Source organism: Microtus oregoni, unplaced genomic scaffold (assembly GCF_018167655.1).
Source record: "Microtus oregoni isolate MIOR12 unplaced genomic scaffold, Mior012 000008F_ref0000371, whole genome shotgun sequence".
Taxonomy (NCBI): Eukaryota; Metazoa; Chordata; class Mammalia; order Rodentia; family Cricetidae; genus Microtus; species Microtus oregoni.
The window spans coordinates 56459180-56484091 of NW_024543067.1; the positions used below are offsets into that span (position 1 = coordinate 56459180).

General features: G+C 45.6%; 2 protein-coding genes and 2 non-coding genes across 4 annotated transcripts in view; all 4 read left to right on the forward strand.

Annotated features, from left to right (window-relative positions):
- LOC121451847 (CXADR like membrane protein) overlaps positions 1 to 10025 on the forward strand; it is a 109032-nt gene extending 99007 nt beyond the window's left edge. Inside the window, exons 7-8 of the mRNA XM_041657629.1 lie at positions 5474 to 5615; positions 6575 to 10025. Coding sequence (XP_041513563.1) covers positions 5474 to 5615; positions 6575 to 6875 — 443 coding nt within the window. The 3' untranslated portion in view covers positions 6876 to 10025. The remainder of the gene's footprint in view (positions 1 to 5473; positions 5616 to 6574) is intronic.
- A 9065-nt stretch (positions 10026 to 19090) lies between these two features.
- On the forward strand, positions 19091 to 23267 carry Hspa8 (heat shock protein family A (Hsp70) member 8). Its single transcript, XM_041657299.1, has 9 exons — positions 19091 to 19247; positions 19865 to 20074; positions 20319 to 20524; positions 20632 to 20784; positions 20868 to 21423; positions 21638 to 21840; positions 22058 to 22256; positions 22348 to 22580; positions 22823 to 23267. The coding sequence occupies exons 2-9, from the start codon at positions 19870 to 19872 to the stop codon at positions 23006 to 23008; spliced, it is 1941 nt and encodes a 646-aa protein (XP_041513233.1). The 5' UTR covers positions 19091 to 19247; positions 19865 to 19869; the 3' UTR covers positions 23009 to 23267.
- LOC121452040 lies at positions 21483 to 21568 on the forward strand. The gene has a single exon (XR_005974777.1). It is a non-coding gene; the product is annotated as a small nucleolar RNA SNORD14 (small nucleolar RNA).
- LOC121452039 lies at positions 21888 to 21973 on the forward strand. The gene has a single exon (XR_005974776.1). It is a non-coding gene; the product is annotated as a small nucleolar RNA SNORD14 (small nucleolar RNA).
- Positions 23268 to 24912: the final 1645 nt, after the last annotated feature.

Sequence of the window (24912 nt, forward strand, 5' to 3'; positions counted from 1 at the left end):
CAATCTGGGGTCCTGAACCTTAGAAATCCCTCACCCCAACTTCTGCTTTTATTAAAAAAAACAAAAAAAACAAAAAAACACCCCAACTGAATCCAGGGCTCTGTGATCCATGGCAAAGTGTTGAACACACAGAGTCCTGAGTTTGAATTTGAATAAGAATAAAGGCTCTTAGCCAGGTGGTGGTGGCGCACGCCTTTAATCCCAGCACTTGGGAGGCAGAGGCAGGCAGATCTCTGTGCGTTCGAGACCAGCCTGGTCTACAAGAGCTAGTTCCAGGACAGGCTCCAAAACCACAGAGAAACCCTGTCTCAAAAAAAAAAAAACCAAAAAGAAAAAAAAGAATAAAGGCTCTTTGCTTTTACATATGGGACTCAAACTCCTTGTTGCTTTTGGGGGGACTCTGAGGTCTGGGTTTACAGAAACTCTCAGTTTCTGTAAGTCTGAAATTCAAGAGTGGCCTAGCTAGGAAGTCTCACACTCTCTTCGGGAGAGGTTACAGTTACACATCTGCCCTGCACACATCACAAGACCCAGATGCTGGAGGCTAGCCCTCTGACACGGCTCCCTGTGGCTGCCGACTGGCCTGAAGCAGTCATTGGAGTTCTGGAGACTTGAGAGCTAAGACGTGCAGTGATTCTGTGGAAGCAAAGCCTGAGCTGTGTGTTTTATTTCCAGCAGTGAATCACGGACTAGCAAGGGTGTTCGGCAGATAAAGGCTATTGGCACCAAGCCTAATAGCCTGAGCTCGGTGCCCAGGACTGTCTGGTGGGAAGAACCAACTCCCTCTAGTTGTCCTGTGACCTCCACAGGAAGGTGCAGTGAAGCATTCATACCCAGCCCCACCCCCCTCCACACCACACAGGCCACTAGTTAATGCAGAAGCTGTTAAGATGCTAAAACTGGTCCAAAGAGCACTTGAAACCTTAGATTAGGGACAGAGACACTTTAACTTGGAGATTGTGAAGATCACTGGGGTAGGCAGCAACACAGTTAATGTTCTTAAAACCACGGGCTGTGGTTTCTGCGGTCACTGAGTCTGTCAATTTTCCTGGGGTTACAGAGGGTCAGGAACTGGACTTCTGTCCTTTCATGTATCAGTTGTCTCACAAATTTAACAAGATCTTCACAGAAAAACTAAGCTGCCTATCATGTCAATTGAAAGCCCACTCTTTTTACTTGAAGCTATCATGTCGGTGAAAGGGGAAAAAAAAAATAGTACCAACTAGGTATGGAAGCTCGTACCTATACTTAATCTCAACAGTCAGGAGGATCATGGACTCAGAGTCAGTCTGGGCTATAAACCAAGGCCGTGTCTCAAACACACACACACACACACACACAAGCATAATACCAATTTTTAGAAAGGTTATGTGTTGAAACAATAATAAAATTGTTCCTTAGCTAGCCCTGGTAGTACAAACCTGAAATCTCAATACTTGGGAAGAGGAGGCAGAAAGATGGGGAGTTCAGTATCATTCTCTTACATAAAGAATTTGAGGTCAGGGCTGAAGAGATGGTTCAGAGGTTAAGAGCACTGGCTGTTTTTCCAGAAGTCCCGAATTCAATTCCCAGCAACCACGTGGTGGCTCACAGCCATCTGTAATGAGATCTGGTGCCTTCTTCTGGCTTGAAGGGATACATGCAGGCAGAACACTGTATACGTAATAAATAAGTAAATCTTTGAAAAAAAATACTTTGAGGCCAGTCTAGGCTACATGAAACCACGCCTCAAAAGTCATTTTTTAACAGGGCAGTGGTGGCACATGCCTTTAATCCCAGCACTCGGGAGGCACAGGAAGGCAGATCTCCGTGAGTTTGAGGCCAACCCAGTCTACACAGTGGATTCCAGGACAGCCAAGACTACAAAGAGAAACCCTGTTTCAAAGCAAAAAGCAAAAAAACAAACAAAAAAATTGTTTAAATAAAGTAATAAATGGAGATGGGGGAACCCAAGTACTTTTATATTCTTGGTATAAATTCCAGAACCTTTTGTTATAATCTTAGTTTTGGAAACAGAAAATATAATGTAGTGAAATTTCAGAGAATACTACACAAACCCTGAGCGCACATTGTGACAGAGTGTCAAGCGAATGTGTCATTGCAAATGACATCAGGGACTTAGATCAGCCATTGCTTCCTGCTGCCTCTAAGCTGCAGAGTCTAGCATGGATTACTTTCCTGTTTCAGATCCCCAGTACAGGGAATCACTCCATTATGCTGACTTCTTCTATGTAACACTTTGTGCCTGAAATTCTTCACTGCTTCATTGTTGCTTGGGGCTGTAACATGTTGACTGGAGTTGAGCTTCTCTGGGTTTAGGGGGAAAGGAAGGTGCAGGAGAATGGAACTCAGAGCCTGGCACATTCTTTTTATTTATTTATTTATTTTTAGTTTTCCTTTTTCTTTCTTTCTTTTCTTTTTCTTTTTATTCTTCGTTTGTTTTTGTTTTGGGGAGACAGGGTTTCTCTGTGAAGCTTTGGCTGTCCAAGAATTCACTCTGTAGACCAGGCTGGCCTTGAACTCACTAAGATCCACTTGTCTCTGCCTCCTGGGATTAAAGGCGTGCATCACCACTGCCCAGCAAGCCTGGCACATTCTCTTTTTTTTTAATATTTATTTTTTTTATGTATACAATATTCTTTCTGCATGTATGCCTGAAGGCCAGAAGAGGGCACCAGACCTCATTACAGATGGTTGTGAGCCACCATGTAGTTGCTGGGAATTGAACTCAGGATCTTTGGAAGAGCAGGCAATGCTCTTAACCGCTGAGCCATCTCACCAGCCCCAAGCCTGGCACATTCTAAGCAAGCAGTCTGCCACTGAGTTCTATCCTCAGCCTTTGGTTTTTATCTTTCTGAGAAAGAGTCTTGCTGTGTAGCTTATGTTGGCCTTGAACTTACTAGAAGTTTGAAGCCAGAGAAACTCGGGCATTCTTCATGGCTTGACTTCCCAAAAGCTGAAATTATAGTGTTTCCCACCAACTGGGCCTTCTCACTGTTCTGTAGTGTTTTGTTGTACAAGTATGCCACCATTACTAATCCATTCTATTAATGTGTTTTATTAATATATATTACTTATTATTGAGACAGGGTATCAATAGGCTTTCTATATAGCCATGGATAGCTTCAAGCCCACAGAGGTTCTCCTACCTTTGCCTCCCAACTTTTGAGATTATAGGCATGTACCACCATGCCTGTTATTTAGTCCATTTAAATGTAGACAGAAAAATGCATTCAACTGTATTCAGCAACATTTCTGTAAATTTATCCTCTAGAGATATTCCAAAGTATGCAACATACATGGAAATTAATGAAATATTATTTTAATTGTGAAAAAGTTCCAAAGTATGCAACATACATGGAAATTAATGAAATATTATTTTAATTGTGAAAAAGTAAGAAAGAACTTCAGTTTCTGTTAGTAGATAATCCATTCAGATTGTGTGTTGGTGGTGGGGCCATAAGGAAAAGAGCATCACCAAACTGACTTTGTTCACATAAAGTAAACCCAAAGCCAGTGCGATGAGTAGGTGCTTACCGCCTAGCTTGATGAGCTTACCTTGATTGCAGGAACCCACAGGCTCGAAGGAAAGAACAGATTCATGCAAGTTGTCCTCTGACCTCTGCATACATTCACAAAGGCACACATGCATAAACCCATTTTACTTTTTTTTCTAATTTTTTAAAGATTTATTTATTTTTATGTATTTTATGTATACACATGCTCTATCTGCATGTATGCCTGCACACCAGAAGAGGGCATCAGCTCTCACTACAGATGGTTATGTCACCATGTGGTTGCTGGGAATTGAACTCAGGACCTCTGGAAGAGCAGCCAGTGCGCTTAACCTCTGAGCCATCTCTCCAGCCCCCTAAAGTCCAATTTCTTTAAAAAACAAAAAAACAAAAAAATGCATACGCACGCGCATGTGCACACAACACACACACACAATCTTTTTGCCAGGCATAGTGGTGTGCACCGTTAACACTAACTCTTGGGGGGCAGAGGTAGGAGGATATCTGTTATGTGTGAGGATAGCTTGATCTACATAGTGAATTCCAGGCCACCCAAGACCCTGTCTCAGGGGGAAATTGGATAAAAGGTCCATGGTTATAGTGAGAGGCAGTTTAGTTTATAAAGATAAGCAGCACAAGAGGAAACAGCACTTTCTCTTGACAACACTTTCAAAATAGAAGTGGTACCCTCGTACCTGCTTTTAAAGCCTTGAGTTCAGCCTAGCTCTCTCCCCATCCTCTCCAGCCTGTACAGTCTGAAGCATCCTAACTCTACCCTGGCTTCCTTTCCTTCCCTTGGAGCCCTTCATTCCCCCTAGAACTGCTGTAGCCTGCTTTCTTAAACGGAACTTGAACCATGTAACTCTTCTATTGCCTCTCTACCAAAACCATTGTATGGCCCCTTAGGCCTCACGGGAGCTGGTACCTTCCTGTCTCTGTGACTTTGCCGCCCCACACGTCCTCTCGCTCGCTGTCCTGCAGCCCGGCTCACATCCATCACACCCACTATGTCTAGTTCACCGCAAGACAGCCCTGGCATTTGTATTTCAACTCCACACCCCTCCATCGGAGTCCTCCTTGCCCAAACTGAAACCACGTTCCTCTGTTCTCCCTCTGAATTGCCAGTCATCCCCTCTTGCTCTCACAGCCACTGGCCAGCATTCTTTGTATCTATTTCTTTATTGATTTGCTTTTTTTTCCTTTTGTTGAGTGCAAACTCGAAAACAGAAAAGCTCTTATTGCTCTTTATCATACCTAGAACTACCTGACTAACCTGGGAACTTACTAATAAATATTCAACACATTTCATATTCAAATGAGAGTACTAATCTACAAATCAAATCCACCTTGAGTTCTGAGTTTGAAAGCCGCTAGTCAACCACGCACAGAATTGTACGCTGTAGGCCAGGTGATGGTGGCGCATGCCTTTAATCCCAGCACTCGGGAGGCAGAGGCAGGCGGATCTCTGTGAGTTCGAGACCAGCCTGGTCTACAGAGCTAGTTCCAGGACAGGCTCCAAAGCCACGGAAAAACCCTGTCTCGAAAAATCAAAAAAAAAAAAAAAAAAAAGAATTGTACGCTGTAAGTCATACAGGCTATAACCAAGTTTATTTTACCAGTAGAAAAGGAAAGTTAGAAAAAGGGGTGTGGGCAGAGCTAGAAGATGGCCCAAAGGTGTCTTAATAGGATTAAAATGTTTTTAACAAACATGACACAATAACTTTCCCAACTTATTTTATCGTATAAATCAAGCCAGACTGCGTCACTAAAATCTGAGCCAATTGAATATAAAGTTTGTAACTATCGCTTGCAAGAGTACAGAAAGGTTCAATCACACAGCCTGTGAGGGTCATGGAATGTGGGTTAGAAGCCGTTCTGTCCAGGGCTTCTGTCTTGAGTGTCATGCATCTCCTAGCTTACGTTTGACTTTACTTCTGTCTGTGCTTCTGAGAAAACAGACGTGCAAAGCATTGGCATGGTAGCAGGAGCAGTGACGGGCATCGTGGCCGGAGCCTTCCTCATTTTCCTCTTGATCTGGCTGCTAATCCGAAGGAAAAGCAAAGAGAGATATGAGGAAGAGGAGAGACCTAATGAGATTCGGTAAGCGTCCCAGCTTCTGCAGACTCCCTTTACAGGCCCGGTCCATAGTAACCGCTCAGTATAAACCGCCCTCTTCCCCTCTGCACTGTGGATCTCTTCAAAGGATCATTCTGGCAGGAGGGAAATTACAGTGTAGGGATAGGAGGTGTGACTCACTTTATTGGGAAACCGTCCTTGCTCTGGCCTGTTTTCCGTTGCTGTGATAAACATCATGACCTAACGCAGCAGTGTGGGGGAGAGAAGGATTCATTCCCCTTAGAGCTACGGTACAAAGGGAATTCAGGGCAGGAACTCAAGGCAAGAGGCTGGGGGCTGACAGCTGAAGCCGACGCACTGTGCTTATTGTCTTGCTCCTCATAGCCTGCTCGGCTGCTTTCTTATAGAACCAGCATCACCCACCGAGGGGGCCCCACCCACAGTGAGCTGTGCTCTCTGACCTCACTCATCCATCCAGAAAATGCCCTACAGACTTGCCAGAAGACCTGTGTGGCGGTGATGTTTCCTTAGTTAAGGCTCCCTCTTTCTAGATGACTCCACCTTGAGTCAAGCTGACAATCAACCAGTATATTTTTCAACTTTACTTCTGATTCATTACCACTTAAAAAGGGTTTATAATAAAGGATGATATAACCCTACAGGACATGAAAGGATTTAAGTATACAGACCCCAAAATCAAGGCAATTCTATCCAGACCATCTCAAGTTGAGCCACACATATCCTTCCGGTGCAACTGGTGGGGCCTCTGGGAAACAAACATTTCCCTAAACTGAGCTTTAAGTCTTACAAAACAAGGAAGTGCTTTGTTCCTTAACCGAGGCCTTCCTTCCGAGGTTTTTGGCTTGAGGAATTTATTGAAGAAAAAAAAATCTCAGTAGGAAATAACTTTAGTGAGAGTCACCACACCCCTGGCAGTCCTGAAGTTTATCTTTGCTGTCTTCCGTTCGTTTTTTCCCTTTCAGAGAAGATGCAGAAGCCCCCAGAGCCCGCCTTGTGAAGCCGAGCTCCTCTTCCTCAGGCTCCAGGAGCTCCCGCTCTGGCTCTTCCTCCACCCGCTCCACAGGGAATAGCGCCTCCAGGAGCCAGCGGACACTGTCCAGTGAAGCAGCGCCCCAGGCGGGGCTAGCCACCCAGGCGTACAGCCTCATAGGACCAGAAGCAAGAGGTTCTGAACCAAAGAAAGTGCACCACACGACCCTGACCAAAGCAGAAACCACACTCAGCACAATCCCCAGCCAGAGCAAAGCCTTCCAAACTGTCTGAATCACAGTGGACTTGACTTGCGCTTTTTCCGGAAGTCAGGATCTTAGCCTAGCCACTGGAGCTCCTTCACCAGCCACACAGCCCCTCAGCCAGATAAGAACTCACTTAAGTAGCTGCCAACATGGCACGGACCAGTTCTGATAAGCACCTTCCTTATAGGACACCAAACAATGGACGTAGGCAGGTCATCTCTATAAAGGCGCCTCATCGTGCCTTCCGAGCGGAGGTGGAGGGAAGGAGGGGCCCAAACCTAATTTGCTCACCAGAACTTGTGGTGAAAATAAGGGAGAGGTGAGGTGGCGTACACCTGAAACATCTTACACAGAAGAGTTGCAGGTCACCACAGTCAAGAAGAAATGGGAATCTCATAGGTCAATTTTCTAATCATTTCTGCAAATGTATCGGATTAGCGTGATTATCCAGATAGTCAAAAGAGAAACCCACAGCCTTATATTACACCTCTCTGCAACATGTATGGGGACAACTGCTTCAAAGAAACTCACATTAAAAAAAAAAGAAACACTTTTTTTTTCTACCTTGACTTGACTTCATGTATCATAAGGTCTGAACATTAATTTGGGGAGGATTTGAAATAGTGGGAAACAGAGAAAAGTGGTTTTCTCTTTCCTTATCTACAACCAACCTTCAGATTTCCATGGGACCCAAAATAATAACTAAGAAAAGAGTCCAACCAAGATGGGACACGATGCTGTGAAGAATTCCATTTTGATTTTCAGAGGATTGCTAATAGATAACAAAACATATATCCGGGGCAGTTGTGGGTCATTACTCAAATCTGACACCCCTAAAGACTTCCCTACTGGAAGTTTCTAGAAGAAACAAACATTCACGTCACTTAATGAATGTCCTTAGGGAACGAATCCTCTAGAGAACGTCTCTTAGGAAAGTTGAAAGATCCTCTTGCATTCTGCCTCCGGCTCCTCTCTCTGAGAACATGTGAAACCAGACTGTCAAGACTGACTGGAATAGAGAGGGACATTAGACCTTTCCCTTGCTAGGTCAAAGGACACTTAATACTGGCCCAAGCTTGGCGATTCTTCTGTTTCTTTCATTTTAGAAGGATGTGAATGTGGGACCTTTGAAGACTCTATAGGCCTTAAATTTTCAGGGATCATTTCCTAAAGGCATTGAAAATACATGGCCCATCACTTCCCACTAAAAGGCTGAACCGGAGGGAACCACAGTGTCTCTCTTCTCCGCCTTAGCCTCCAAGAAAAGTCTAACTGTGGGCTGGAAGGAACGCAGACTACCATTAGGGAGCAGGTGGTGAGAAAAACAAGTGGGTGAAGGGAGAGGGTTCAGCTAACAGCTGGTAATGCTTTCTTCCTTGTCGGCATTTGGGAAAGAATTAGCAGAAAGGATTCACCAGCAAAACTATCAAAACAACTCATACATGGGGGCGGGGAGAAAAAGGTGTCCAAGAAATTAAAAAACAAAAAACCAGCCAGTTCCCGATAAGTAACTTGCCTTTTGAATGGTTTTGACAAATAGATTACCTATGGCATAGCTGCTTAACCTGAATTAGCTCTTCAAGGAACAAGGCAAAGTCAGCAGGTCCTGGTGGGTGGAGCAGAGCGGTTCCTTTTGTCAACCAGGGCAAAGGCTAGAGGGAAGCGGGAGCCGCGGCGGCCACTGTGAAGAAGCAGTTTCTGAAGTGGCACTCAGATGCTGACAGGGAGAGGTGGATGCACAGTATCGCCCCGTTTCTCTGGCTTTTTATCCTGTGTTTAACTCGCCTAAGAGCATCCTCACAGAGTATACATACATTTCCTTCTAAAGTGCCTGGGAAATGATGTTTGCATTGAGTTGTCTGGATTGGTTTGGGTGAGCTTCACGCATGCTAAAGTGACGGTCCTAACCTGAGTTTTGTCTTCCTTTGAAAGAGGTAGAAATAAGAGACATTGGGGTTATAACACAAATGCCTGTTCATTTGAGAGAATAGGCATATTTGAAATGCTTCTTCTACTAACTCTTATCTCGTTGTAAGATTTTTTTTTAAGCCCTTTACTCTGACTACATTTTTATTCTTCCTGGAGGATGGTATCCAGGCAACATGCCTCTTCTGCTATGTAATTCTGAGAATTCTCCTTCCTGGAGTCCCTGAGCCAAAGGAGCTTACCATGAAGGCTGCAGCTGGGTCGTCACTAGCAATCTTCTCAGTGCTTCCTGCCTTTGAGCAGCAGGGGTTTCCTGTCTGTGCTCTCGGAGCAGGAACCAGTGCCCTTTGTTTGAGAAGGAAATCCCCATTATTTAAAAGCGTTGTTGGAAACTATCCAAAAATTACCTGGAAAATTCATTCCCAATGGAAAACTACAATAAGGACAAAAACGAGATTGTAGTAGGCTGAGAAATTCTGAGAGATAAGGCACTGAAGTCGTAGCAATGACAGAGCTCCTTCCCTTTGAATCAGGCGGTCAGCTTCAGCAAGACAGAGGGCCGGCTGCAGATGCAGTGAGAGCCACCACAGGCTCCAAACCTTAGTCCCCTGATTGTGCAAACCAAGCTGAGCGAGTCCTTAATGTGAAGCAAATAGAAAATGAAAAAAAAAATGATGAACAGAAGCCAAATAAATAAATAAAATAAAAGTTTGTAAGAGAAAAATGCAGATGGAAGGATGTGGACGTTTAAAGAGAAACCATTTCAATAAAATACATAAGCCAAACTCAAATCTGTAAAATAGTGAAATGGAGGTTTTTGTTCTTATGTTGTATGCAAAGGACTTTAGAATTCTGTTCCAAAAAGTTTTTATCGTTTGCCTCATTTCTGGTGTTTTTCTGTTTCTGTGTCACTCGGCTTTGTTGCCTTGTAAACGAAACTGTACGCGTCACAAAGCAGTTACAGACTGTAACTCCATGTGTATCGGCAATGAAAAAATAAATAAGGGAAGACAGTACTGTAGGAGAAGCTGGGGTCCGTGGAACCTGCACTGGAAAAATACATTTATTTATACCTTGCTGCCAAAAGGACAGAGCTCAGGCCAAAAGATCTATTAGTGACTGACTTCAGTCACAAGTTTATTGTTAATCCCAGAGATTCAAAGAGAAAGACCGCCGACCCAAATCATCATGGCCAAATTAATTAAAGTAAGCAATTAGTTAAAGCAGGTGGGTTCATTAGTATAGGAAGTACTTTTTCCTCTCAGGGCAAGATGTTGAATGTAAATGGCACAAAGGCAGTTGCTTTTAAGGACTTCGTCAAAATCATCAAACAGTAATTGTGAAGCAAGTATTTTGTGCCCAGGTTAAGGACCAACTAAGGGATCTGAAGAGAAGTCACTCCCGAGTGTTACAGAAATCTGAATACAGCTTTACAGACATCCACATGAATCTCATGGCAGAAAGTAGCAGCCTGGTGGTAGTTCCCTGTAACAACTCTCCTGGAGGAAGGGTTGAAGTTCACCCAGCCCGGCATACGTGAAACATGTCTCAGAAGGAGACAGAACAATAATGGTAGCTATCATTTACTGAGACATCATGTGACAGTCACTGTTTCTTTGGAGACAGGATCTCATGTAGCCCAGGCTGGCTAAATACCTGTAGCTAAGGATTACCCTGAGGTCCTGACCCTTCTCATCTCTACCTCCTAGAGTGCTGACATTATGAACAAATTTCACTATAGTTAGCTTTTCCTCCCCTGACTCCCAAACTCTAAATATAGTATACATTTTCTCCCAACTCCATACTCATATTAATTCTATAAAAAGATGCTTGCGTTCTCATTTTATTTATTCATTTATTTGTTTGTTTGTTTTGTCTTGTCCTGTTTTTTTGCAACAGGATCTCTCTGTGTAACCATGCTGGCTCTCCTAGAACTCACTCTGAGAGACCAGGCTGGCCTCGAACTCACAGAGATCTGTCTTCTTCTGCCTCCTGAGTGATGGGATTAAAGGTGTGCGCCACCACTACCTGGCTAGTTTCTAAAATGAGAATGCACCAGATGGTGGTGGTGCATGACTTTAATCCCAGCACTCAGGAGGCAGAGGCAGGCGGATCTCTGTGAGTTCGAGGCCAGCCTGGTATACAAGAGCTAGTTTCAGGATAGGCTCTAAAGCTACAGAGAAACCCTGTCTCGAACAACAACAGAAAGAAAGAAAAAAAGAAAGAAAGGAAGAAAGGAAGGAAGGAAGGAAGGAAGGAAAAGAAAGAAAGGAAACAAAACTAGGTCTTGGAAAGACAGCTTAGTCCCCAGTACTCACATGGTGGCTTAAAATTGTCTGTAACTCCAGTTCTAAGGGACCCAATGCCCTTTTCTGACCTGCTCAGGCTTCTTCATATATACATTACATATATACTCATGCAAGTGCATACATATACACATAAAAGTAAATAAAATTAAAAAACAAATAAGAAGGCTATGAGATGGTGACACATGCTTTTAATCCCAGTACTCTGGTGACAGAGGCAGATCAGATGGATCTCCGTGAGTTTAAGGCCAGCCTGGTCTATAGCATGAGTTCCAGGACAGCCAGGGCTACACAGAGAATCCTTGTCTGGAAAAGCAAAATCAAAACAAACAAAAAACAAAGGAGAAAACTAAAACACAGAGAGTTTAAGTCAGTAGCAGAGCTCAAATTTAAGCACGGTCGTGTCAGTGTGGCAACAAGACATGGAATCCCAGCACTCGGGAGGCAGAGGCAGGTGGATCTCTGTGAGTTTGAGGCTAGCCTGGTCTACAGAGCTAGTTCCATGACAGCTGGGGCTGTTATACAAAAAAAGCCTGTCTTGAAAAACCAAGAAAAAACAAAAACAAAACAAAAAAAACAAGTAGCAACCTGAGCAACATAGCAAGACCTCATCTCAAAGACAATTATACATGTACCCAGTCATACACCATTGGGTTCCATCAGAACTGATAGAGCTTGACTAACTGCTCAGCCCTAAAATCCTTACAGATTTACCCAAGACCAGGGACTTTGCCTTCCTTCTGCTTGGTTTCTCATCCCTACCCTTTTCAATCTACACAGTGAAGATCATTCATACAGTACAAATTATTTTATAAACATATATATATATACATATATATATATACATACACATACATATCAAAGTAATCATGGGTATAGATGAAATGATGCACACAATTTTCAGAGTCTGTTTTTTAAAGATTTATTTATTATACATACAATGTTCTGCCTGCACACCAGAAGAGGGTACCAGATCTTATAGATGATTGTGAACCTGCTGGGAATTGGAAGAGCAGCCAATGCTCTTAACTTCTGAGCCATCTCTCCAGCCCCATTCAGAGACTATTAAGCATAGAGTATCTTGAACACACTGAGATTAAATTGATAATAACGATTAAGATATACTAATTTTATTAAAAATTGAGCTCAAACATTTAAGGGACCCCAGATGTAGAAGTCAAAAGGGTCACAGCTGGGTGAGTGGTACATGCCTATAATCTCATCACTCAGAAAGTTGATGCAAGCCTGGCGGTGGAGGCGCACGCCTTTGATCCAAGCACTCGGGAGGCAGAGGCAGGCGGATCTCTGAGAGTTCGAGACCAGCCTGGTCTACAGAGCTAGTTCCAGGACAGGCTCCAAAACCACAGAGAAACCCTGTCTCAAAAAACCAAAAAAAAAAAAATCTAAAAGATTATACACACATATAAGTTATTGTTACCAGAGAATACATGTACATATGAATCCTGTTTGTACTCTACACAGAATATAAATTTGGGCACCCTGACCTTTCAATACGACCTGTATCTGCCTTATTAGATTCTCGTTAAACAGCAAGGGTGTGACAGATTCAGATTTTATGGATCTTGGGTCTCTGAGATAAAAATGATAAATGTTCTATCACTTCCAGGCTTAAGAATCCTAAGTGGGGGGAAGGTAAGGAAATGAGATTGTAGATAAAGGACAAAAAAATAAAGTCCTACACATCTTATTTAACCTCTAAAGCTCTGAAGTCTTTGCACTATAGGAAGAGAACCAAAAGGTCCCAGTGTTTTTTTTTAATATTTATTTATTCATTATGGATACAATATTCTGTGTGTATGTCTGCAGGCCAGAAGAGGGCACCAGACCTCATTACAGATGGTTGTGAGCCACCATGTGGTTGCTGGGAATTGAACTCAGGACCTTTGGAAGAGCAGACAATGCTCTTAACCACTGAGCCATCATCTCTCCAGCCCCCAAGGTCCCAGTGTTATACACATTTGTAATCACAGAACTCAGGAGCTGAGACAGCAGGATGGCTGTGAGTTTGAGACCACCAAGGCCTACACACTAAGTACCAAGCCAACATGGTAAGACCCTGAGCGGGGGGGGGGGGGGGGGGGGGGGGGGGGGGGCTGAAATTATCTCTACGTCAGCACACAAGAAAATGTCTGGAATTTAAATTCCGAGCCGACTCCAAAGTCCAGGCTCGCCTCATTCCCCGACCCCAAAGCAAGATGGTGTGCTCCATACTGATAAGGCCTTCCAGGGACTAACACCTCACAGACTTCAGGATTCTGAGATGCTAGGAAAGCCACACAGTCCAATTCATTTGAATGTGATTTAGTTCCCTTTCCTACCAATGCTGGGATTTTAAGAAGTGGAAAACAAAATGTTTTAAAAAGACAGATACTCCAGCCAGACCGAGTTTAAATTCCTGACTCCAGGAAAGCACGCTTCTCATAAAAGACTTGGTTCATTCCTCTCCAGAAGAGAAGAGGAAACACAAGAAACAGGGCTTGCTGCAGAGCCCATTCCTGCTTGAAGGACACGAAATACATGGGATGCCAGCGAATGTCCGTGGTCTTCAGGCACATGAAAGCACAGACAGGAGTCTTCTGTGCTGGCTGCTCTGCTGGCCTCAGCAGACTCCAGGAGGAAAGGCAAAGCTTACAGAAGGACGTTTCCTCTGGAGGAAGCAGAGCTACAAGGATCCAAGTCAAGATGGCAGGGAAGCCATCCCAGTAAATACATTTTAGATTAAAGGGGAAAAAAACAATCTGACCATGTGGTTTGCCAGTTTAATCATTTAACCTTTCCTCATCTACAAAAAGAAAATCACAAAAAAAACCCCCAAAAAAAATAAAAATAAAAAAAAGAAATTATTTCTCCTATGTAACTATAACTTAGTAACCACTGATAAACTTTACCCCATCCTTCTAATAAAGTGTAGGTCATGTTTTCAAAAAAAAAAAAGAAAAAGAAAATCACTATAATTCTTACTTTTATTTTTTTAAATATTTATTTATTTATTATGTATACAATATTCTGCCTGAAGGTCAGAAGAGGACACCAGACCCCATTACAGATGGTTGTGAGCCACCATATGGTCGCTGGGAATTGAACTCAGGACCTTTGGAAGAACAGGCAATGCTCTTAACCTCTGAGCCATCTCTCCAGCCCCTCTTACTTTTATTTTTGGTGTTGTTGTCTGTTTGTTCTGTTTGTTTTTTGGAGAAAGAGTTTCTTTTTTCTTTCTTCCTTTTTTTTTTTTTTTTTTTTTTTTAAATTTATTTATTAGTTATGTATACAGTTAGCCAGAAGAGGGCACCAGACCTCATTACAGATGGTTGTGAGCCACCATGTGGTTGCTGGGAATTGAACTCAGGACCTTTGGAAGAGCAGGCAATGCTCTTAACCGTTGAGCCATCTCTCCAGCCCCTTCCTTTTTTTTTTTTTTGAGACAAGGTTTTTCTGTAGCTTTGGAGCCTATCCCGGAACTAGCTCTTGTAGACCAGGCTAGCCTTGAACCCACCTGCCTCTGCCTCCCACGTGCTGAGATTAAAGGCAATTAAAGGCATACACCACCACCATCCAGCCATATAATTCTTACTTCTTAAGATTTGGGACTAGAAAAAAAAAAAGATTTTGGGCCGGGCGGTGGTGGTACATGCCTTTAATCCTAGCACTTGGGAAGGCTGAAGCAGGCAAAGCCAGCCTGGTCTACGGCACTAGTTCCAGGACAGCTAGGGCTGTTAAACAGATAAATCTTGTCTTAAAAATATAAAAACAAAAAAAAGATTTGAGTAGAAATTTTTGTTGCTCTGGAGACTGGGTGTCAGTCACTATTAGCTCAGGCTCAAACTCATGATTCTCTGGCCTCTACATTTTGAGTGCATACGTGCACTTATGACCTCGTAAAGAAAATTAAATGAGTAGTGTGTGCCACTTAAAATAGTACTTAGCAGCTGGGCGGTGGTGGGAATGTCAACTGAGAAAATACTTCCATCAGATCAGCCAGTAGGCAAACATATGGGACATTTTCTTTTTTCCCATACAGGGTTTCTCTGTGTGGCCTGGGCTGTCCTAGAAACCACTCTATAGGACCAGGTTGGCCTGGAACTCACAAAGATCCGCCTGCCTCTGCTTCCAAGTGCTGGGATTAAAGGTATGCACTACCACCGCCAGGCCCTTTGTGCTTTTAATAGATAGTGAGAACACAGTTCAAACCCAGAAGACATTGTGAGCAACCAGAAGCAGAGGTTAATTGTTCTACCATCTAAAAACTGTGCATGTGTGTGCATATAGTGTAATATATTTGCAGTCAAGTGTGCCTGTACACTTGCAGAACTCAGAGGAGGGTGTCGAGTATCAAAACCTTATCTCCTTGAGACTGGACTTTAGCAGTAATTAGGCCAGAAGTCCCAGATATATATGTATTCTGGTCACACTGGTCCCCTATACCCCCCACCCTTTTTTTTTTTTTTTTTTTTTGGTTTTTCGAGACAGGGTTTCTCTGTAGCTTTGGTGCCTGTCCTGGAACTCGCTCTGTAGACCAGGCTGGCCTCGAACTCCCAGAGATCCGCTTGCCTCTGCCTCCCCAGTGCTGGGATTAAAGGCTTGCGCCGCCACCACCACCCGGCCTGCACCCTTTTTTTGAGTATCAGAAAAGTTTACTTAGTAAAAAGTTTCATATGAAAACATAACCCAATTCTACAGTCAAGCAGACTCTTTGGGGAGGGGTGTGGACTGCTGTGCTCAACCACCATTGTTACTCTTTCCAAGGCTTCATGCTCGATGCTGTTGCTTTCTCGAATGACCACTGTGCTGATGTTATTCTGTTGCCCAAGGATTGCCATCCCCACACACTCATCAATCACAAGACTCATAAAGAGATCAAACGCTGTCGTAGTTCCTGTATCTGTCTGCCACCATTTAACGTCAATGATAAATTTCTGCAGTTCGAGAGGGTGGGCTGTACTCACGACAGCTCCTCAGTGGTCTTAGCAGGACACAATGACGAAGGAAGAAGCAGTCCCCTCACCCACTCTTATCCCCTTGCCCACCCCGCATTGGTCTCTCATTCAATAAATCCCCACTCTGCGCTGGCTAGATGGATGGTTCGGTGGTTAAGAGTGTTTACTGATCTTCTGAAAGACTGAATTTCATTTCCCAACACATGTCTCAGGGGATCTGACACTCTTATGCCTTCGTTGGGCACCGCCACACAGGTGACGTATATTCACACAGTCACAATTACAAACATGAATGTTTTTTTAAAGGTCCCCATCCCACTGTCATGTCCTTTGTTTTTACTTTGGGGTCCACTGGGCTTGATCAAGGCTGCCTTTGTGGGCCTCATATGGAGTTATCCTGGAGTCTGGTTTATTCACCAGTGGTCAGCCACTAAAGACTTCTGCCCCAGCCATCCAAACCATTTGCTCCCTGCGTGAGGCAGGACCCCTTGAGCCCCTCCCCAGTATGTGACTGAATATTTAGAGGAGCGAGCTTGTGTGGACCCTATGCAGGCCATGCCAGCCACTGACATCATGAGTGCCACTGCCTGTCATGCCCAGAAGCATTTCATGATCCTCTGTCCTATCATCTGACTCTACTTCTTTCCTCCCCCTCTTCCCTGAGGTTTCCTGAGTCTTGGAGGTGGTATGATGTCCCTTTAAGGTTGAGCATTCAGCATCTGCTTGTTCTTAGCGGAGTGACCAGTCTTGAGTCTTTGCACCAATCACCCTTCCTCCAGAGGGAAGCATCCTGATCAAGACTGGGGCAGCACTGTCTCTAACTCCCTGACCGCAGGTCCTGAACATCCCCACCCCCACCCCCTCCCTTTTCTCTCCCTTGAGATTATAGGTTGATAAATGAGATTATAGGTTGGCTCTAGAGGTTGCTTGGCTGGAATTGTCCTCTGATAAGATGAAGTCTGGAGCCACTGAGTTTGCACCAGGGGGTTAGTAAAAGTTTTTCCCTTGTGAATGGGGTTTCTAGTGAAATTCCTGGAAAGGGAGGACATTAAGCAGATGTTAATTTGGCTGGAGTTCCTGTTTTTCCACAAGCAAGCGCTACAACTGGATTCCTAGGTGAGGAGGGGCTTCTCCCCTCCTCACGATTTCCTGTCTTCCTATCCAGCCTGGCTTTTACTTATTTTGAGACTAGTTTCACTAAGATGCTCAGGCTAGCCTTTGACTGTCTAGTCCAGGCAGGCCTTGAGCTTTCTTCCTGTTTCAGCCTCTATAGTAGCTCGGGTCGAAGGTGACCCGACCTCCCAGAAAGAACACTTGTCAAACAGACTCAGGCTCTTCGTTTTGAAAATTTTATGTACAGGTTGACAGTCTCATATATTCCAACCCGGGTCTGTCAGAACTTTTGGTCCTCTACCTCCTGAATGCTGACTGAAAGTGTGGAACACCACACCCAGTTACACTGAAGCTTAAACAAGCAGACGGAGGCGAGTCTAAGGTGAAGGCGCTGTGAGGTATTTGTGTCTCACATTTCTAATGTGGGGTAAGAAACACCTTAGAAATGCCCTAAGAGACAAGCACGTGACATGCATTTACATCGACATGAAAAGCTTTGTATTAAAATGATCTTCTCAGACAGTAACAAAAAGGACATCCCCCCCCCCCACCCCGGAACTCCAAGCCACCATTCCTCCCAATATACAAATACAGAAGAAAAAAAATGCCTTTATGACTTTGCTTCAGTAATTACTGGCTTTGCTAAGGACAAAGGCACCCCAGTCTTCTGACAGCCTTGCTCACGTGGTCTGGAGAGCATCCAACTCAAACGCCGGAACTAAAAGCTGCAGCAGCATTCTTTTAAAGAACAACCTATCTGTAACTAATAAATGGACGTCCTGCCCATCGGAAAGGACACGTGGAAGGTGCGGGAGCGACGGACTTGGGGTGACAAGTTCCCGAATGCCCTGCCTCCATGCCGTGCAGTTTCACAGGCCAAGCGGCCGCTCCGGCATTGTCACGTTTTCAAGGACTCGGCGCGGCCGGGCGTTTAGTTTTTGGTAAAAGTCAAGTCAGGGGAGACATTACCTCATGCTGCTGAAAATAAAAGGTCGAGATCACACAATCAAGGACACAGGGCTGCCGGAAACGAGGGCTGCCAATGTCCAGTTCTCCCTCAGGGGGGAAAATGCCCTTTTGCACATTCTTTTTCACAGAGAGGTCTGGGGGACAGGAGGGACACAGGCCACACCGTCCCAGCCCGGAGGTGGGGAGGGGCGCTCGGCTCTGGGCTCAGCCACGGGGACGGGGCAATGTCTTTCACTGAGGGTCACGGACGAAGACCCTGGGGAGCTGGGACAAGGCAGGCACGTCTAGCCTACGCACCGGGGGCGGCGGATCGGTGCGCCCCATTTCGCAGGGAGACGGCGCGGCGGCCGAGCCACCTCCTGAACCCGGAAGCCCGAGCCAGCTACCCTAGCGGTGTCCCTGAGCCTCACGCGCAGACACCGGGGGTGCGCAAAGCCTGAAGACCGCAGCCCGCTGAGCTGAGGGAGAAGCACCGAGCCTGGGTGGGGGAGGGGCGCGACAACCTTCGCGGCCATTTTGTCCTCGCCCCACTTCCGTCTTCTTTTCCAGGACTCGCCCCTCCCCCACACCCCTCCCAGGCGCTTCTCAGGCAGCCCCGGGTCTCCAGAGAGCCCAGATCGCGGAGAACACGGCTCCCATTGGTCCGCTGCGAATGGACCCGCCTTGCTCCCTCGGCTTCCTTCCGCCCCCACCGGCTAGCGCCGACCGGGCGCGCACGGACACACTCTGCCGACCCCCTCCCCTCCCCCTCTAGGCCTGAGTGACAGCGGACTCCCGCGCGCGGGCTCTCGGCGCCCCGCCCTCCCCTTTCCACCGGGCCGTTCCGAGAGCGGGGGCGAGCATGAAAGTTCCAGAACGCCGCGGTCGTGCGTCATCGCGCGGTGGGGCGGAGCGGAGGCGGGTGTTAGGAGAGCGTCTTGGCTCTTGATTGGTCAGGTCAGAAGAGCCCCGCCGTCTAATGGCTGAGGAGCCATGATAGGCAGCGGGAAGGGGCGGGATCCTTCTGGAAGGTTCTAAGACTGGGTATAAGAGACAGTGAGGCGGGCGGAAACCGGTCTCATTGAACGCGGCGCCAGCTTTGGGGGAAATCGGTGTGGTGTCCTCGCCAGCACAGCCGGGCCTACACGCGAGGTAAAGCCTGGGGCGCGGTTGGCGGTCGGTGGCGGGCGTGCTGCAGTGCGCGGTGGGCGCCGGGGCGGGGGCGCGGCCAGGGCCGCCGTCCCGGGAGACCGTGGCTGCAGCCAAAGTGGAAAATGGGCTTAGGCAGGGCGGCGCCGCCATGGCCTTGGAGGTTCCGCGTGGCGGGGGAGGGGTGCCGCAGCGGCGTGGACCGCTCCCATTATTTGGGCTGCGGATTTGGCACCGCAGCCTTTACCTTGGCTGCGGGCTAAGCGAAATTTGTATTTTTCTTTCTGGATCCCGAGGGGAAGGGAAGCTGCTTGGAATAAATGAGACGGGCGCGTCTGGCGCCCGCAGTGCTCGGCCCTGGCGGCGGCGCGGGTGGGGGGATGGGCGCTCGGAGTTGGGGCCACGTGCTCCACCATTGTCGCAGAGCTTCAGGACAGATGGTTCCTTGAGCCAGGGGCGGGTTCTGCCAGGGCTGGCACGGCCACCGCGACTGCGGCAGCGCTGTCCCCAGCCTCCTGCCCGGCTGCGGCTGGTGGGTCTGGGCTAGGGAGAGTCTGGATGGCGGCGTGGAAACCGGTAAATAGACCGCTTAGCCGTTCTCGTCTTCCATTTTCTTTCAGCAACCATGTCTAAGGGACCTGCAGTCGGTATTGATCTTGGCACCACCTACTCGTGTGTGGGCGTCTTCCAGCACGGGAAGGTGGAGATTATTGCCAATGACCAGGGTAACCGAACGACACCAAGCTATGTGGCTTTTACTGACACTGAACGATTGATTGGGGATGCTGCGAAGAATCAGGTTGCGATGAACCCCACCAACACAGTTTTTGGTAAGTAGCCAGCTTTTAATGCAGGCTGGGAAGGTTTCTAGATTACTGCAACCTGAGAGGTTAGCGTTGCGGCTGACGTAATATTTGTTATTAATTATGGGCCATTGCTTTCCTGCTCCGAGAATCTTAAACTCGCTAACCCGGATGTCAGGCGCCCCCCACCCCGTGATAGGGACCACTCCCTTTAGTGTAATCCCTCAATCTGTTTAATGGTGGATTTTAATGAAGTCCATTTATCTTGCAGATGCCAAACGTCTGATCGGACGTAGGTTTGATGATGCTGTTGTACAGTCTGACATGAAGCACTGGCCCTTCATGGTGGTGAACGATGCAGGCAGGCCCAAGGTCCAAGTAGAGTACAAAGGAGAGACAAAAAGCTTCTACCCAGAGGAGGTGTCCTCTATGGTTCTGACTAAGATGAAGGAGATTGCAGAAGCTTATCTGGGGAAGGTGAGTTTTAACAGGTGTCATCTGGGATGGCTCTTTTAACTCTGAAAAGCACTGTTCAGTGTGGAGTTTGCTAAGCTAACAGTTGTGCAATTCATCGTAATTTCTAGACGGTTACCAATGCTGTGGTCACAGTGCCAGCCTACTTCAATGATTCCCAGCGGCAGGCAACAAAAGATGCTGGAACTATTGCTGGCCTCAATGTCCTTCGAATTATCAATGAGCCGACTGCTGCTGCTATTGCCTATGGGCTAGATAAGAAGGTATGTGTGCAAGCATAGATTGCTTAGGGTTGGTTTGCACAACAGAAATAAACGGCTGAGCTAAAAATTTTATTCAATTTCAGGTTGGAGCTGAAAGGAATGTGCTGATCTTTGACTTGGGAGGTGGTACTTTTGATGTGTCCATCCTCACAATTGAGGATGGAATTTTTGAAGTCAAATCAACAGCTGGAGACACCCACTTGGGTGGAGAAGACTTTGACAACAGGATGGTCAACCATTTCATTGCTGAGTTTAAACGAAAGCACAAGAAGGACATCAGTGAGAACAAGAGAGCTGTCAGGCGTCTGCGTACTGCCTGTGAACGGGCAAAGCGCACCCTCTCCTCCAGCACCCAGGCCAGTATTGAGATTGATTCTCTCTATGAGGGAATCGACTTCTATACCTCCATTACCCGTGCTCGATTTGAAGAATTAAATGCTGACCTGTTCCGGGGCACTCTGGACCCTGTAGAAAAGGCTCTTCGAGATGCCAAACTAGACAAGTCTCAAATCCATGATATTGTCCTGGTGGGTGGTTCTACCAGAATCCCCAAGATTCAGAAGCTTCTGCAGGACTTCTTCAATGGGAAAGAGCTGAACAAGAGCATTAACCCTGATGAAGCTGTTGCTTATGGTGCAGGTAAATACAGCCCTACATACCTTGATATAGTCCCTTTTTAAAGAAGTCCCTAAATCATTTCGCTATGATGATGGATTCCAAAACCATTCGTAGTTTCCACCAGAAATCCTGTGTTGGCTAGTTCCTTCCTTGGATGTCTGAGCGAATGAAATGTGTTGAAGAGGTTGGAGTTATTTCGGGTAGGCTTTTCTAACTAACATTTTTCCTTTTGTAGCTGTCCAGGCAGCTATTCTATCTGGAGACAAGTCTGAGAATGTTCAGGATTTGCTGCTCTTGGATGTCACTCCTCTTTCCCTTGGTATTGAAACTGCTGGTGGAGTCATGACTGTTCTCATCAAGCGTAATACCACCATCCCTACCAAGCAGACTCAGACTTTTACCACCTACTCTGATAATCAGCCGGGTGTGCTCATTCAGGTATGTTAATGGAATTTTTCTTTTTGTATGGAGAACCCAGGAAAGTCTCGCTGTGATGATGGATTCCAAAACCATTCGTAGTTTCCACCAGAAATCCTGTGTTGGCTAGTTCCTTCCTTGGATGTCTGAGCGAGTCAGTTTTCCCTAATTGAGCTTAATCTACAGAACTATTTTAAGTCCAACCAATGTCTTAATTGTATCTTTAATTTTCCTCAAGGTGTATGAAGGTGAACGAGCCATGACCAAGGATAACAACCTGCTTGGAAAGTTTGAACTTACAGGCATCCCTCCAGCACCCCGTGGTGTTCCGCAGATTGAAGTCACTTTTGACATCGATGCCAATGGCATCCTCAATGTTTCTGCTGTAGATAAGAGCACAGGCAAGGAGAACAAGATCACCATCACCAATGACAAGGGTAAGTATAGACATTACACCTGCTTTCGAGAGGTCATAACTTAGTCTTAACCAGGTTTTTAAGACTTGCTCATTTTATGACATTTTAACAGGACGCTTGAGCAAGGAGGATATTGAGCGCATGGTCCAGGAAGCTGAGAAATACAAAGCTGAAGATGAAAAGCAGAGAGATAAGGTTTCCTCCAAGAATTCCCTGGAGTCTTATGCTTTCAACATGAAAGCAACAGTTGAAGATGAGAAACTTCAAGGAAAGATCAATGATGAGGACAAACAGAAGATCCTAGACAAGTGCAACGAGATCATCAGTTGGCTGGATAAGAACCAGGTAGGTATTCTGCCAATAATTGGGAGTAGATAAATGCTCAGTAGGACTGCGCTGAGTAGGGGTCACTATGATGAATGGTCCAAAACATTCGCGGTTTCCACCAGAATGTCAAGCAATGTTGGCAGTTACCTTCCTTGGATGTCTGAGTGACTCAAAGCTAAGGAATAAATAGGTTCCTGTTAACCGCATAGGAAGATGAACTGTCGGTAGACCTTTTATTAAATTGTTAATTTTCTCCACAGACTGCAGAGAAGGAAGAATTTGAACACCAGCAGAAGGAACTGGAGAAAGTCTGCAACCCTATCATTACCAAGCTGTACCAGACTGCTGGTGGGATGCCTGGAGGAATGCCTGGCGGCTTCCCTGGTGGAGGAGCTCCTCCATCTGGTGGTGCTTCTTCAGGGCCCACCATTGAAGAGGTGGATTAAGTCAATCCAAGTAGAGGGGTAGCATTGTTTCCACAGGAAACATTTGAAGGACCCAAATTTAGCAAGTTACAGGGCAGTTTCAAATTCAAACTGCTACAATAAATTTACTGGGCATTCTCAATACTTGAACATAGAACGTGTGCACAGACAGTGAAGTAAGCATTGCACTTTATAAGCACTGTGTCCTAAGTGGAAAATGCAATGTCTATAATAAAACAGGTGGAAAATGGAATGTCTAATAAAAATATTTAAATTGGCACCATACAGTTGTTCTGACTGATTTTAACTTGTAGTTAGGCGATTTTTGAGGCAGAACTCAGCTGATCTAAATGCTGGTATGAGGCCTATACCACCAGTACCTGACACTGGTTTAGGGTAGAGACAGTTTAGCCTTAGACTAGAAATTTAGCCTTGGGAGAATAAGGCTGAGTGAGCCCCATGTCTTGGTTTCAACTTGCAGATTTCCATGGATTTAACCATATTTAGTTTCTATTTTTGAGGACAAAGCTGAAGGAGCACAAGGTTCTTGGGAGGGCGGGGCAGGAGCGTTGTGACTTGGCAGAGGCCTCAAGTTGGGCAGTTTGTATGCCAAAGGTGATCTGGATACCAGGAAATGATAAGCTGCCACCTAGTGGTAAGCCTTGTTCCCCAAGTGGCAGACAGTTCTACAGTAAGGTAACAATACTGCATACAGCAACCTAGCCTGATGTTGCTATAGTGCTTACAGAGCTGCTCTTGTAAGTGACACAAATTTGTATGGAAATATTTTTTTTTTCAGCCCTTTAGTGTAAGCCTTGCAGGACTAGGGTTATAATGTTGCAGGTCACATTCCCACTTGGTTGAACCAGCTATTCTACATACTAGGAAAAGGTACACACAGCCTATTGTGCTACATATTTCATTTTTACTTGGGCTACTTGGGATTGTTTCCCAGGTCAGACCTTGTTTTCCTACGTAATGAAATGCTATTGAGGCCACAGTCCTTTACGTTAGGGTCTCAGGTAAAGGGAAAATAAGTTGGGTGGTGGCAGTACATAACAAGTGGATGACCCAGCGTGGTCTACAGAACTAGTTCCAGGACACACAAAACCCTGACTCAAAGCAAAAAGTGAAAAACAGCATTGTAGTTAAACTGGGAAAATGTATTAAGGCTCTAAGCAAAACTAGAGGACAGGATGTTCAGGGACAGCATTATTCCTGCTGCCATTTACTTTGATCCCTAAATCCATTACAAGGAAAGTAATTTCAGAGTTCAGCGTGTTAACCGTAGTCTTTCCTGGAAGTACTGAGGTCGCTGGCATTACTAACAAGCCAGGCTTTAGCTAATTTTGTATTTCTCTCAAGTTCCAGTAACTTAAATTTTTCTGGCTTTTTGAGGCTGGGTTCCTCTGTGTAGCTTTGGAGTTTGCCCTGATCCCTGGTAGATCAGGCTGACCTTGAACTCCAGACCCTTGCCTCCCAAGTGCTGGGATTAAAGGTGTGCACATGTAGCCGGGCGATGGTGGCGCACGCCTTTAATCCCAGCACTCGGGAGGCAGAGGTAGGCGGATCTCTGTGAGTTCGAGACCAGCCTGGTCTACAGAGCTAGTTCCAGGACAGGCTCCAAAGCCACAGAGAAACCCTGTCTCGAAAAACCAAAAAAAAAAAAAAAAAAAAAAAAAAAAAAGGTGTGCACATGTTCAAGGCTCTAGACTTGAGTCTTAGTTCAGATGGAATGGAGCAGTGGTAGACTGTAAGTGGTAAGACCTGCTTTATATGGTCCTGTCCATACTGATTTTAAGACAGCTTTGTCCAGCAGATGGCAGTAACTAATTATAAAGCAACAGCCAGGAAATAATTTTTCTCTTGGTTTTTCCAAGGCAGGATTTCTTTGCATAGCCCAATCTGTTCTGGATGGAACTGTA